The 15,378-nt window shown below is 41.2% G+C and overlaps 2 protein-coding genes and 2 non-coding genes across 9 annotated transcripts in view; 3 read left to right on the forward strand and 1 right to left on the reverse strand.

Annotated features, from left to right (window-relative positions):
• USP12 (ubiquitin specific peptidase 12) overlaps positions 1-5,152 on the reverse strand; it is a 210,002-nt gene extending 204,850 nt beyond the window's left edge. Inside the window, exon 1 of the mRNA XM_054528836.2 lies at positions 4,531-5,152. The gene's annotated coding sequence lies outside the window, so the exon portion shown is untranslated. The remainder of the gene's footprint in view (positions 1-4,530) is intronic.
• The window catches only part of RPL21 (ribosomal protein L21), a 43,759-nt gene extending 33,430 nt beyond the window's left edge, over positions 1-10,329 (forward strand). For 2 of the 6 annotated variants that reach the window (XM_054528842.2, XM_054528839.2), the window contains 5 exons: positions 7,651-7,729; positions 8,106-8,167; positions 8,999-9,111; positions 9,944-10,094; positions 10,198-10,329. In XM_054528842.2, the coding sequence (XP_054384817.1) occupies positions 7,663-7,729; positions 8,106-8,167; positions 8,999-9,111; positions 9,944-10,094; positions 10,198-10,287 (483 nt within the window). In that variant the 5' untranslated portion in view covers positions 7,651-7,662 and the 3' untranslated portion in view covers positions 10,288-10,329. Of the gene's footprint in view, positions 1-5,203; positions 5,742-7,650; positions 7,730-8,105; positions 8,168-8,998; positions 9,112-9,943; positions 10,095-10,197 lie in introns of those variants that run through there. The other 4 variants (XM_002824111.5, XM_054528840.2, XM_054528841.2 and 1 more) reach the window with 4 other exon arrangements.
• Positions 8,820-8,892, forward strand: LOC112128641 (small nucleolar RNA SNORD102). Its single transcript, XR_002911131.1, has one exon. It is a non-coding gene; the product is annotated as a small nucleolar RNA SNORD102 (small nucleolar RNA).
• Positions 9,158-9,283, forward strand: LOC112128653 (small nucleolar RNA SNORA27). The gene has a single exon (XR_002911142.1). It is a non-coding gene; the product is annotated as a small nucleolar RNA SNORA27 (small nucleolar RNA).
• Positions 10,330-15,378: the final 5,049 nt, after the last annotated feature.

The raw sequence follows: 15,378 nt of genomic DNA on the forward strand, positions 1-15,378 counted from the left end.
AGCAAGGGTGTGATATAATCAGGTTTATATTTTTAAAAGATCACCCTGGCTACTATATAGGAAATGGATAGAACAGTGGCAAGAGAGGAAAAAAAAGTAACCATAAAGATGCCATTGCTGTAGTTCAGAATAAGAGGTATCAGTGGCGTGGCCACAGAGATGGGAAGAGGTAGGTCAGCTGGAGATACATTAATATATTAATATTTTACAATCAGAACTGGAACAAAACTTTCCGATGGATTCCATACGGAAGGGATAAAGGGAAACTTAAAGATGAAACCAAGGTTTCTTGATTATGCTATGTACTGAATGGAAAATACTGGAGCAGAAACAGGCTTCAGGGTAAAAATCAAAATTTTTTTTTTTGTTGTTGTTTTCTTGTTTGAGACAAAGTCTCACTTTGTCGCTCCAGCTGGAGTGCAGTGGCATGAACACAGCTCACTGCAGCCTCAACCTCTGGGCCCAAGTGATTCTCCTGTTTCAGCCCCCCAAGTAGCTGGGACTATGGGTGCATACCATCACACCCTGCTAATTGTTGTATTTTTTGTAGAGACAGGGTTTCACCATCTTGCCCAGGCTGGTCTCGAACTCCTGCGCTCAAGCACTCCGCCGCCCCGGCCTCCCAAACTGCTGGGATTACTAGGTGTGAGCCACTGCATCTGGCAGAAAATAAAAAGTTTTATGAGCTGGGCATAGGGGTTCACGCCTGCAATCCCAGCTCTTTGGGATGCCAATGTGGGAGGATTGCCTGAGCTCAGGAGTTCAAGGCCAGCCTGGGCAACAAAAGGAGACTCCATATCTACAAAACAATTTTTACAAATTAGCCAGGCGTGGTGGTGCATGCCTGTGATGCCAGCTACCTCGGTGGCTGAGGCAGAAGGATGGCTTGTGCCCAGGAGGTTGAGGCTGCAGTGAGCCATGATCATGTTCCTGCACTCCAGCCTGGGCAAGAGAGCAAGACCCTGTCTCCAAAAGAAAAAAAAAAAAGTATATCTAAAACTTAAAAACATCCCATAAAAACTTACAACACATCCCATAAGGTTATACCAAGGGTATAAACCTTGGTCTATAGTCTTCAGTGAGACTTCTAAATAAAACTAATTATGTAAAAGCTTGAATTTTTTTTTTTAAGTTGACAGAAGGTAAGCAAATTAACTGGGGAACTGTAGTGGGGATGCTAAACAGTAGAGTACCCATGTACAATTAATTTTGGCTGCTCTAGGCACTCTGCCTATGGGATAGCCCTGCTCCACAAGGAGCAGTTAAAAAAAAAAAGAAAAATAAAAGATTTGGACATGTTGAGATGCTAAAGAGTATCCAAGAATAGATGTCAACTTGAATAGCAATCTTGAGGAAAGGCTGGAATCACATAAATCAACCTGGTAGTAAGCAACACAGAGATGAAATTTAAAATTATAGGAGTAAATGGAATTAACCAGGAAGGTAGTACAGAAAGAGAAGAGCAGGGGCCTAGCTCCAAGACCCAGTGAAATGTAGTCTTTATAGGACAGAGAGAGGAGGGAAAATCAGCAAATTAGACTGTGGAGTGGTGAGGAAGCGTAGTGTTTCATGGAGGAAGAGGTGGCCAACAGAGTCCAGTGCTTTGCGGAGATCAAGAAAGGAAAGAACAGGGAATGTCTTGGCTTTGGCAACACAGAAGCAGTTGATGCCTTGACAAGAGCAGCTTTAGTTACATAACTAGAACAGAAGTCAAATGAAACTGAAGCTGAATGAAAGATAAGGAAGAGATAATAGTGTTTATGTATTAAACCGTATGATACCGCTGAACTTTCACAATTTTTGATGTACAAAACCAAAAATTCCATGACTCCTTTTTTTTTACACTTGACAGAAGAAATATGAACATATGGGGCAGTAGTTATAAAGGAATATGAGATCAAGCAGAGTCAGAAAGAAGAGGGTTGCGGGTTTTAGTGGGGAACACCAGAGCGTGTTTGTACACAGATAAAAATGATGGAGTTGGCTGGGAGCATGTGTGTACACCGATAAAAATGAGGCAGTTGGCTGGGCGTGGTGGCTCACACCTGTAATCCCAGCACTTTGAGAGGCTGAGACAGGTGGATCACTTGAGGTCAGGAGTTCAAGACCAGCCTGGTCAACATGGCAAAAACCCGTCTCTACCAAAAATAAAAAAATTAGCTGGGTGTGGTGGCACACGCCTATAATCCCAGCTACTTGGGAGGCTGAGGCATGAGAATTGCTTGAACCCGGGAGGTGGAGGTTGCAGTGAGCCGAGATCATGCCACTGCACTTCAGCCTGGGTGACTAAGAGAGACTCTGTCTCAAAAAAAGAGGCAGTCATCAGCTGAAAGAAAGGTGGGAGAAAGGAAGGTTTGATAATCAAAGAAATGACATGAAATAATCTCTAAATAGAGTAGCGTGAGACAAAAAAAAAAATGTTAAGAAGCCAGGTTTGTTTATTTCTGCTTGAACCCCTGACTGTGATGAAATGCAGCTCCTCAGGAAGAATCTTAGAACAGGATAGAGCACACGGCTCCCCCGTGTCACTCGCCTGAGTTACAACATTCCTGAAACAGAAAATGAACTTGACCTTGCCTTTTCCTACATGAAGATGTCTGACAGGGTTAGTGATTATGCTTCTACAATCTATAACCAAATTACTTTAGTAATCTATAAACTGATGTACTCTTACACCCAAACTTTAATGAGATTTCACACATACAGAACCCCCACAACCTACATAGAAGCAATGGGCTGAAAGACCACTTTGGAGCCCTGTGAAAGAACTGCCCTCAGGGTATAAACCTTGGTCTACAGTCCTCAGTGAGACTTCTGAATAGAACTAACTTTAATTACGTAAAAGCTTAATTTTTTTTTTGACAGCAGGTAAGCAAATTAACTGGGGAACTGTAGTGGGGATGCTAAACAGCAGAGTACCCATTTGTTAAGGGTTGATCGTGAATTTATGGGAGAGGCTAAAAACACAAATGCCAACAGGAGCCAGGCAGGTAAATGACTGAAGCAGGCTGAGTGACGAAGGAACTCAAGAATGAAGCCCCATCTAAAGGGGCAGCCAGTGCAGTGGCCATCAAGACTATCAGCTCTATGTTGCCAGATCTCCTGATTTCTCAAGGGAAGCCAGAAATCTTTATTTTTTTTGATATGTTAATTTTTAAAACACTCTATGAGCTCAAAAAAATATTTCCAAGTGCAAAAAAATATAGTGCGTGGATGACTAGTTTCTGATTTGTCATCACACCAGATTACAAGATTTTCTTCAACGGTGCTCAGCTGTGGAGGTACTGTCATGGTTGCATTTATCCAAGGTTCGATATGTGCTAAGAAACTGATGGGGGCCAGGCGCGGTGGCTCACGCCTGTAATCCCAGCACTTTGGGAGGTAGGGGTGGGTGGATCACCTGAGGTCAGGAGTTGGAGACCAGCCTGGCCAACATGGTGAAACCTCGTCGCTACTAAAAACAAAAAAATCAGCCGGGTGTGGTGGCGGGTGCCTGTAATCCCAGCTACTCCTCGTGAGGCTAGGCAGGAGAATCGCTTGAACCCGGGAGGCAGAGGTTGTGGTGAGTCGAGGTCGCGCCACTGCACTCCAGCCTGGGCAACAAGAACAAAATTTCCTCTCAAAAAAAGAAAGAAAGTAATGGGAAAGGAAAAGTGACCTGAGGTAGTGAGTGCTAACAGAGTGATTGTAATAATGAACCACAGAAAATCAAGCTAAATAAAGACAATCTAGAAGCCAAGGGCTAATGGTTACAGCGAAGGTCTGGAGGAGTCAATGTATTGAAGGAATCAATACCAAATCCTATTCCTCCTCAAGTTCTTCAGCAAATGATGTAAGTGCTGATGACGGTGGTCACAGAATGTACACATTTAAAAAACGGTGCTGACGCAGTTCTTAGAAATTACAACTTTCAGGTGCATCAGGAGACTGAGTCGAAGACATGCAAATTTCAAAAGCGATTGGACGATATTATTTATATTCAGTCTGATAAGGGATTTTGTTACTTAGCTGCCTTTTTAAAAATGCATCCTAAAAATACATACAATCATGAGAAAAACATGAGACAAATTCCATGATTAGGACATCTTACAAAATACATGACCAGTACTCCTCAAAACTCTCAAGGTCACCAAAAGTAAGTAAAGTTTGAGAAACTGCCACAGCCACAAGAGGCATATAAGGAGACACTGTAACTAAATGTAATGTGGTATTCTGGATGGAATCCTGGAACAGAAAAAGGGTATTAGGTAAAACCGAAGGGAATCTGAATAAAATGTGAACCTTAGTTAATAACAGTGTAAAATGTTGGTTCATTAATTGCAACAAATGTACCATATTAGCATGAGATGTTAATAATAGGGGAAACGATGCTGGGTATATGGGATTATCTCAACTTAATTAAACTACATTAAGAAAATAATACCTGTTTTTAAAGGTTTAGTGAATAAAACAATGGCCACCCATATATTTAACACCCAGTTTAATAATGGTCAATACAGTTAAAGCCTCCCTTTATTGTCCCCTCCTTACCAGATATGACCGCTTTTCTCAATTTGATTTTCATTTTCTTGTATTTGTTGACTTCTTTACATACGTATACGTAACTAAGCAATATATAACACTGTTTTACAAGTTTTAGAGTTGAATGTACATGAATTGTCCTAATATTTATTTTTCTACATCTTTCTTTTTGCCTCATCACATTTCTGAATTCAGTCTTCTTTTATTGGCGTATACTACTACATCGTAATTAACATCCCATAAGGTATTTATTCTCTCATTGATGGACATTTCTAATTTTTTGCTTCTACCCACAGCGCTGCTAGTTCACTTATCAAAGTTTCTACAAGACATATAGCTAGGAGCAGAGCGCTGGGGTTTAGTAATTGAAAACCTTTTTTTACTACATTTTGCCAAATTGCTTTCCCAAAGAGGTTTTAACATTTGCGCACCTACTAGCAGGTGCGTATGTTTAGACGTGTGGAGGAGAAACTATTTAAAGGCATACAAACTAGATAATATACTTGCTTCATTCTCGTTTGACTTTCGTACCCACGCAATTACTTCTGCAAACAAACAAATAAGCAACTACTACTAGCACTTCCCGCACCGCCAGCCGCAGTTTTCCTTGCGGGGACGCGGATACAAGGCAGCTTCCGGCGTAGGCGGTGACGCAAAGGACGGCGTAGGCACGCCCGGGACGTCGGCGTCCTGTTGCTCGTCCTTGAAGGCCCCTTTCCGGGCTGTCTGACACGATGCAAGTGTCAGCTTGTGTTGGCTGGTTGCCTTTCTTTCGCAAGAAAGGAAAATATCCTCACAGACTTTCTGTGTTCTCAGAGACGATCTTCTTCCCTAGAAAGGAGTAGCTTACGGTTGGCGTTTCCCTCAGGCAGCGCCGTGGGCAGCCCACAGGCCCTTGTAAGGCGCGCGCCGCGGCCCCGCCTCTTTCCTTTCGGCCGGAACCGCCATCTTCCAGGTAGGGTCTGCGCGTGGCTCCCGGGCGCTAAGTGTTCGACAGACTTGAACCACGACCTTGTGGCCTCAGAGGTCGTTCATTGGGACCGTGGGGAGACCCTCTAACCTGTTTGAGGTCCATTGGCATGGGCGGGTTAAACCATGTTCTGCCAGACGGGGAGCAGCGTGCGCCGGGTCGGGCCTGGGCCGTGGGCTGAGAACCGGACTGCGATGTTGCGGCCCTGCGGGGGGACATTTGCGAGAAAGACGAGACTGAGTCGCTTGGGGTGAGGCGACTCGAGTTAATCTTTAAAAGACTTCGTTTTATGTTCCCGTGGTTGCATCTCCGGTACCGTGGGTGGCTGTCTCACATACGCTGTGTGGGGGCCGCGTGGCCTGATGCCTTTCTAACTCCTTTCAGTGTGGCTTTTTTATTCCTAATCTTGTGATGATGTTGGGTGAGGACTTAAGGGGTAGTAATGGGTTTAAAGTCAGGCCTCGGCTTTAATCTCCTGTGAAGCCTACAAGTGTGAAAACCCGGGCTCTTGGTCGGAGAGTGGGTCCCGGAGTCGTCCTGGGTGATGAACCCTCACTGCCCTTAGTTAATGCATAAGAACGATTTCCGACTGTTTTTAAAATTTTGACCCCACATGGTGATCGGACGAAGGGAAAGTGTTTTGAGGTTGCAACACCAATATTTGCACCAAGAGGAGATACTGTTTTGCGAATTCTAGGGCAGCATGCTTTGAGTGAAGGGAAACATTTAGCCGTAGTTCATCATTTTGTCTAGTTTGTGTACGTTAACAGAGTCGAACAAACTGCAGGTTGCTTTTTATGGTGGATCCTAGTCGCCATGATTTTGATACTGTTACAGACTGTAAAGCATCGTTTTGAAAAGTGCCTTCAGTTTTAAGTGTACGGGGTCCATGCGGAAAATGGATTCCAAACTCAGAAAGATGGATCTAGTGGAGGACTATGGGCTCTGGAATCAGGAATGAGTTAACTGGTTCTGCCACTTGGTGATTCCACAAAGTGACTTGAATCTACACAGTACCACCCTTTGTATACTAACTTAGCACAAGTTTTTGGAACTTTATACACATCTAAAGGCTTTGGGGATTGGAACAGGGTACCTGGCATTTAAAGGGTTCATCCATTTAACAATGGTTTGACTTTGGTGAGTTAGGTGAAACATGTCTTCTTGCTATACAATTTTTATAAAAACGGTACTTTGGGAGCCGTTCTTAAAGGATTGCTAGTAAATTTAGAAACCAAATTGTGTTAGAATATTGTCAACACGTTAAGCCTGACGGCTGTATTTTACCTTATGGTAGGAGTAATGGCCAGGAATGGCACTTCTGCCCTATAATGACTAAAGAGCCATCAAAACTATTGTTTTGGCCTTTTTGGGAAACAAAGGAAAGGTTAATTTCTAAATGCCTGTAGGTGAATTCTTAGATAATGATAAATTACCTGCCAGTTACTACTGAGCACTTTACACGGGCCAAGCATTGGTGAGTTCTTTGTAGACGTTACCTCAGCTACGAATGTGTTCACCCCTATTTCACAAATGAAGATGAGAGATGAAATGTGGGTTTCGCAGCTAGTAAGTGGCAGAGCCTATGTCAAATTTAGGTCAATGATTATAAAGCCTGGGTTCCCCTCTCTTCTACCCTATGTACGCTCGTAGTAAATAATCAGAAATGTGAAGTGGCTTGAGATTTCTGATAGTTAAATAGATGGTGTTTAAGATAGACCATCACGGAAAATTGGTTGACAAGAAAGGTTTAAATCACATAAAAATGTAAGGCTGTTTTATTATGTTCTCCAATAAATTATTTTCTAGTTAGTAATTACATGCCCTTGGCATTCTAGATTGGGTTCTACAGATAGAGTGTGGTAGAAGTCCTGTTGTGTTCTTATATTCTCATAGAGAAAGGGTACTGGTTTGGATTCTCGTATCAAGTTTTGCTGCTTAAGAGTTTTGATGTTATAGAACTTGAGCAGTTTTGCCAAAAGACCTTACTTGCTAAAATAATGGTTTTTTAACCTTTCAACAGAACTAACTGCTTGGTGATCCAACTTTCATTTTGCAGTTCTCACTTTGCTACTGAAATGTGAACATTTGAAATTACAGGGGTTTGAGGCAAATGCCAGTTTTCAGTCGTATTTGACTGTTATGCTTTCTGGTTTCAGTAATTCGCCAAAATGACGAACACAAAGGGAAAGAGGAGAGGCACCCGATATATGTTCTCTAGGCCTTTTAGAAAACATGGTAAGTGGGTTTACCTTTCTTGAGAGAAGCATGGCACACACTTGTGTTCTGTTGTGTTCAACATGTGTTGTAGTTCATAGAATGTGTATCAATAGCATTAAATAACTAGCGTCTACTCAGCTTATTTTGTGATAAGGTAAATAAATTACCAAAATTATATGGTAATTCTGTGACTAAATATTGATGGAAGATTAAACTTTGGAGAGAGGTTGTGATTTAGTAGGCTGATTGTGCTTTCAGGAGAAATTGTCCATTGGCAAGATAATAAGCATGTAACCATCAAAAATGATATATGTGTTGAAAGCTAGTAAAATTGCATTTCTTTTACTCTAGACTTTTAGCCTTAATACTCACTATACCAAATTTATTCTTGTAGGAGTTGTTCCTTTGGCCACATATATGCGAATCTATAAGAAAGGTGATATTGTAGACATCAAGGTAAACATAAAATTGGGAAAATAACTACAGAAGTTAGAGAAGTTGGATTTAATCTAGTGTAGGAATTCAAATACTAGTGTATATTGCATTTGTAAGGGTATAGAATGGAATTTATTTTATTTATTATTTTTTTTTTTTGAGATGGAGTTTCGCTCTTGTTGCTCAGGCTGGAGTGCAATGGCGCGATCTCGCCTCAACCTCCGCCTCCCGGGTTCAAGCGGTTCTCCTACCTCAGCCTCCCAAATAGCTGGGATTACAGGCATGCACCATGATGCCTGGCTAATTTTGTATTCTTAGTAGAGACGGGGTTTCTCCATGTTGGTCAGGCTGAACACCTCAGGTGATCTGCTGGACTCAGCCTCCCAATGTGTTGGGATTATTACAGGTGTGAGCCACCGTGCCCGGCCTAGAATGGAGTTTTTAAAGTGCTATTCTTAGCAGAATTTAAATTTTCCTCATTACCTGCTTGGAGTTAACGGCTAGTGGAAATTGGGTGGTAGGGTGGGAAATTATGAGTTTGTCAAGTTGGAAAGGAACGCCTTAATGCAAAGTTTAATTATTGGTGAAGATTACTGTTACTATGATTAAAAACTCACCTAGTGAAAGCTGTGTTCTTCTGTGACCTGGATTTAAATGTATCTTGGCACTCTAGAGCTTAATGATGACTGGTTTTTTTTGATTGCTTGAAGCAATGTGAAAAACACATTTCACCGGCTCTGAAAGCTCTTGAGTTGCCATTTGAAAGAAATCTTAGAATACCTTACAGTTACTTAAAATTAGATTTTTAAAGGAAAGGGAAATGCTAGTATATAACATTGGTCTCTTTAATAGGGAATGGGTACTGTTCAAAAAGGAATGCCCCACAAGTGTTACCATGGCAAAACTGGAAGAGTCTACAATGTTACCCAGCATGCTGTTGGCATTGTTGTAAACAAACAAGTTAAGTAAGTAGTGTTGTAGTTCTTTGTGGCTAACCGGTATTCCCTCATATGCCCCCTTTTCACTTTGCCAGTTGGACTTATGTCTTTATTGGTCATTCAAGTGGGGCAAAGGAAATATCCTTTTAAAACTCAGGCAAACTGGGTGTTTGTCTGTATCCTGTCAGAGGAAACAAATTGAAATAGATTTACTGGAAAGTCTTACACAGTTTGTTACTAAGCAGTTTTTTGTTTTTTTGTTTGTTTTGTTTTGAGACGGAGTCTTGCTCTGTTGCCCTGGCTGGAGTGCAGTGGCGCAATCTCTGCTGTCTGCAAGCTCTGCCTCCTGGGTTCACGCCATTCTCCTGCGTCGGCCTCCCGAGTAGCTAGGACTACAGGTGCCCGCCACCATGCCTGGCTAATTTTTTTGTATTTTTAGTAGAGACAGGGTTTCACTGTGTCAGCCAGGATGGTCTCGATCTCCTGACCTCATGATCCGCCTGCCTCGGCCTCCCGAAGTGCTGGGATTACAGGCATGAGCCACCGCGCCTGGCCCAGCAGTTTTTATAGAATAAAAAGAGAAGTTTAGTAAACTTTAAATTTTTATTAGTCTGGTTTTAGATTACTAGAGTTTAAGAGGCCATCATCTCATCAAAGAGAGTTAAAAGTAGGGATGTTCTCTGCAAGGCCTTTTCTGATATGATTAATAAATGACTGTAAATTAAGTAATCAATTGTTGATTTGTCATATCTGGGTAAAAGGTTTATGGTTTATTTAATAAATGAAACTGCAAAATCAGTTTTCTGCATTTCTGTTATATTTTTGATAAAGCACTTAAAAGAATTTCTGCTCTGTCCAGGGGCAAGATTCTTGCCAAGAGAATTAATGTGCGTATTGAGCACATCAAGCACTCTAAGAGCCGAGATAGCTTCCTGAAACGCGTGAAGGAAAATGATCAGAAAAAGAAAGAAGCCAAAGAGAAAGGTACCTGGGTTCAACTAAAGCGCCAGGTGAGAATTTGGTGTATATTTCATTGGTTCTGAGAGCACTTTAAGGTTGAGATTTAACACATCACATAATTATTTTATTCCCTTTTTTTTTTTCCTTTAATAGCCTGCTCCACCCAGAGAAGCACACTTTGTGAGAACCAATGGGAAGGAGCCTGAGCTGCTGGAACCTATTCCCTATGAATTCATGGCATAATAGGTGTTAAAAAAAAAATAAAGGACCTCTGGGCTACAAAAATGTTTCTCTTCATTGAGTAGAAGTGTGGTGTCCTCTCCCCCAAAGAAATATTTAAAGCAAATTTTGGTTGTGTCCTAATTCATTATGTAATGTCTTTGCTATTCAAATTTAATGTATTTCTTGCTGAAGGACATGAGGTAGCTTATTGTGCAACAAATTACTCAGTTGGTTAGAAAATGGCAAGGTATTATATATGAAATATTTGTACTGGTTTGAAGATAGTCCTTCTAAATCATCAAGGAAGAAATTTAAAATATTTTTTTTTGAGACAGAGTCTTGCTCTGTCAACCTGGCTGGAGTGCAATGGTGTGATCTCGGCTTACTGCAACATCTGCCTCCTGGGTTCAAGCAATTCTGCCTCAGCCTGCTGAGTAGCTGGGATTATAGGCGCGTGCCACCACGCCCGGCTAATTTTTGTATCTTTAGTAGAGACAGGGTTTCACCATGCCGATCAGTCTGGTCTCAAACTCCTGACCTCGGGATCCACCTGCCTTGGCCTCCCCAAAGTGCTGGGATTACAGGCGTGAGCCACTGTACCAGGACAAATAAAATATACAAAAATAAGTGGGATGTCATCTATTGCATTACAGTTAAGCTCAGGATCCAGAGTTTGCTTTTGAATCCTAAAAAAAAAAAAACCAGATTGTTTAAAGCATTCATTCTTTGTGTGTTATATACTAGCTTGGAATTGCTTTGACCATGCATGGAACAGGACTCAGAAAATAATAGTGGTAATAGCGTTTGTCTTAGGCCATTGTCTTGCTGTAACAATATACCACAGACCTGGGTAAGCAGTAGAAGCTTATGTGGTGGTTCTGGAGGCTCTGATGTCCCAAGGTAAAGGTGCTGGCAGGTTCGGTGTCTTATGAAGGTTTGGCCTTAACTAACTTACCTCTTGATAACTGCCACAGTGGGAGTTCCTTTTTTTTTTTTTTAATTGAATGTTTTATTTTGAGATAATTGCAGATTTACATGGAGTTACAAATAATAGAGATCCCTTGTACACTGTATCCTGTTTGTCGATCATAACGTCTTACAAAGCTGTAGTGCAGTTTCACAATCAAGATATTGATAATAGGTGGGCATGGTGGCTCACGCCTGTAATCCCAGCACTTTGCGAGGCCGAGGTGGGTGGATCACTTGAGGTCAGGAGTTTGAGACCAGCCTGGCCAACATGGTGAAACCCGTCTGTATTAAAAATGCAAAAATGAGCCAGCCATCGTGGTGAGCACCTGTAATCCCAGCTGCTCTGGAGGCTGAGGCAGGAGAATCATTTGAACCTGGAAGGCAGATGTTGCAGTGAGCTGAGATTATGCTACTGCACTCCAGCCTGGGCAACAGAGTGACTCCGTCTTAAAAAAAAAAAGTGATAAGCATAAAGTCAATATGTAGAACAGTTCTAACACTACAAGATACCTCATGTTGCCTTACATAGTCAGACCACCTCTATCTCCCCTCATCCCCACTGATCCCTGGCAAGCACTAAGCTAGCCTTCATTTCTTTATGTCATTTCAAGAATGGAAATGACCAGGAATCATGTAAGTTAGATGTGACCCTTTGTCTTTTTTGACTTAGCATAATTCCCTGAAGATGCATCCAAGTTGTTTTGTGTATTGTGTGTATTTCTATTGCTCAGTACAATTCATGGTATGAACGTATCACAGTTTGTTTAGTCATTGACCTGCTAAAAGACATTTGGGTTATTACCAGTTGTTAGCTGTTGTTTTTAAGGCTGTTACGAGAACTTTTCATGTACAGGTTTTTGTGTAAATGTAAGTTTTCATTTCTCTGGGATAAATGTCCAAGAGTGCAGTTGCTGGGTCTTGACGGTAGTTGCATGTTTAGGTTTCTGAGAAACTGCTAAACTGTTTTCCAGAGAGTTTTCTACCATTTTACATTTCTACCAGCAGTGCATGACTGATGGCAATTTCTTTGCAACAATGGGGATTAAGTTTCATCATGAATTTTGGAGAGGACATATTAAAACAATACCATTCAACTGGAAACCTTTACTTAGCAAACATGGGTCCTTGAAATGTATCCTCACTAATCTTGCTGACAGTAAGTCCATTTCATCCCCTAATCGATTTTATCCAACCTTTGAGATTCTACACAGTCTTGTTGCTACCTTCTCAGGGTGTATTTGCTGTGTAAGGCAAAGACCTAGTAATATTTACTAAATGCTATGAAAGATCGGGCACAGTGGCTCACACTTGTAATCCGAACACTTTGGGAGGCTGAGGTGGGAGGATCACGAGTCCAGGAGGTCAAGGCTACAGCCTGCTGTAATTGTGTCACCGCACTCCAGCCTGGGTGACAGAGCAAGACCGTCTCAAAAAAAACATTTTTTAGTGTGAATGGAGAAAAGTCTAGTTGGTGGTCTTGAGTTTTTTCTAATGAAGTGAGATGGGTGATATGTACTGCTTTGGGATCCCTCACACCTGGATATGAATCTCTGAATAACTGCCCCTAAGGATTCACATTCTAGTAGTGGAGAGTTGTGTGTAAACGTAATTATCACATTAGTCCTGTGTATTTTCCAATCATAGTTCATGGCTGAACCATGCATCCAGTTGAAGTCCTCACACCTTGTCCCTTTAGTCACACTTGCCTTGTTCCCTTCATTAAAGCATCTTCCAGACTCCACACTTACTCATTCTGTTAATACGTTGCAAATTGACCGGTATGACTCAGTTTTCTTATCTGGAAGGGGATAATAAAAGTGCCCCTAAAAGGGTGATTTTTGAGGATTAGATGGGAATACGTAAAAAGCACATCATGATGTTACAGTGAATATTCAGTGATGACCAACTTTTATTTCATAATCTGTTGCTAATTGAGAATTTTGCGTTGTTTCTCCACAAATGCCTGCCAGGAGTATTTTCGATATCCAAAGTTAGGTCATTGCTTTCCAGTGAATCTAGAATTTACTAATATTTAGCTTTTAAGAGTATATGTGGCCTCCTTTTGTGGGGGGAGAGGGGGTGTGGTATATTTCCCTATTTACCATTTATCTGCTTGAGAGAGCATCCATAAAGTTGAGCTCTATTAATGAATTGGTATTATATGCCTAACAACATTTGTTGACCACTTGATCTGTTTCATCTTCCTGGCTGCTTTGAGATGTGGGGACTACCATGTTTTAGGAGTAAGATAAAAGACTCAAGAAGGGAGAATAACTCACCAGTGGTCACACTGCCAGAAAGTGGCAGAGCTGGGACTTGAACCCATGATCGTCTTAAGCCAAAGAGTTCCTCTGTTTGCTGTGCTGTTTGGCTACCAAGCAGATCCCTGAAGACTCCAATAAGTTAGTGTGTGGGTGGTGGGTGCCAGATAGAGGCTGGAAGACCACATTATTTTTTGTTACAGCTTTGTTGAGGTATGATTGACAACAAAGAACTGCACCTTCAGTGTGTACAGTTTAATGACTTTAGACAATTGGATGAGTTTGTGCAAACACATGATACCGTCATGTATGTGACCCTTTGTAATCTGGTTTCTGCTTGTTTTCCCTTTCACTTCCTGTTACTGCCTTCCTACTTTATGCTTTAGGTATTAGGAAAATAGGTTTTTTCAAGTTCCTTGCACATGCACTTGCCTTTGCCTGAAACATTTAGGCTTTCCTTTGGTCACTTGATGAGTTCCTGTGTGTCCTTCAGCACTCACCCTGTGTTATCTCATAGATGATAGCTTCCCTGCTGTGCAAGTATTTTAAGGAGAGGAATGAAGAAAACTCTTGGAATCGGAGAAGAGAGATACTTCTGGTTGTAATAAAATCCCCCACATCTTTGTTCCCATGACAGATGTGTTTGCTTCTGTTACAGTGTTTTTAACTTGTAAGATTCTGTCTTCCCCACTACACCTGAGTTTAGGGACTGTGTCTTACTAAATTTTGCGGAAAATAGTAAGCATTCAATAAATGCCCTTCGAATTAATGACAGGATAATGAGAAAAAGACTGCTCTTTAAAAAAAAAATGGATAGATATGTCTGTGTTCAATCTTTACAAAACTATAGTGTTTCTCTGAATTTTGAGGACTTGTAACCATTTCGCATATGAGTATGCAGGATTGTTAAACCTCCCATGTAACGTTCAAAGATGAGGAGACCTTAAACATTCTTTTGTTCATTCTCCAACAAGTCATGCTACCTTCACTTTTTGTTGCCTCATCAGTAAAGTAGTATCACCTACCTGAGTATAAGGGGTTGGATAAAATGATTCCTAGAGGCCCTTTGTGCATTTAGGTCTATGATTTCATGTTTTAACACAACCAGATGAAATAAGTAAATTGTGACTTGTCAACAAGGAAATGGGGATATGAGCTGTCAATTCAGAGGGGCTGATGAAGTTGGGCATGAGAGAAAAGGATGACATGCCGAATTGGCTTAGGGGAACTACTATCCTTAGCACAAATATTCAGAAAATGAACTCTTCCTATTTGATGTACAGCATAAACAATCAGTGGCAATACTATGAATATACATAAAATTTTAGTATTTTGGATTAATCTTCAAAAATAGATTTTTCTCACAAGCACAACACTGGGTTAAATAGAATATGTGTTTTTCAAATTCTTGATGCACTGATGAATTGATTTACTGAAGGGTTATACCAGTTTGCACTCCACCTTCCAGGGAACATGCTTGTCTCACAGCATTCTCATCAGCATTGATTATTTTATTTTAATCTTTGCTACTTTGGTGAGAGAAAATGTTTATTATTGAGTTTGGCTTCAGTTAGCTTCTGGAACCCTCTCCTGGTTTCCTTTTACCTGATCTGCAGTCTGCTGGTTCTGTCTTTCTGACCTCCAAATATTGAAGTACCTTTATACCTCAGGTGACATTTAGCGTCATGGCTTTGAATACCATTTATATTCTGACGATTATCGTGGTCTACAAAACCCTACATTATCTGTCCTGTAGCTACCTTTGTGACCTAGTCTTGTACCACTTCCTGCCCCAAAGTCAGATCCAATTTCATGAGCCTTCTTGCTGTGCCTTTAATATGCCAAGTGCATTCATGCCTGAGGACTTTTGTAAGTAAGTTGT

The sequence above is a fragment of the Pongo abelii genome, chromosome 14, assembly GCF_028885655.2.
Source record: "Pongo abelii isolate AG06213 chromosome 14, NHGRI_mPonAbe1-v2.0_pri, whole genome shotgun sequence".
Lineage (NCBI taxonomy): Eukaryota > Metazoa > Chordata > Mammalia > Primates > Hominidae > Pongo > Pongo abelii.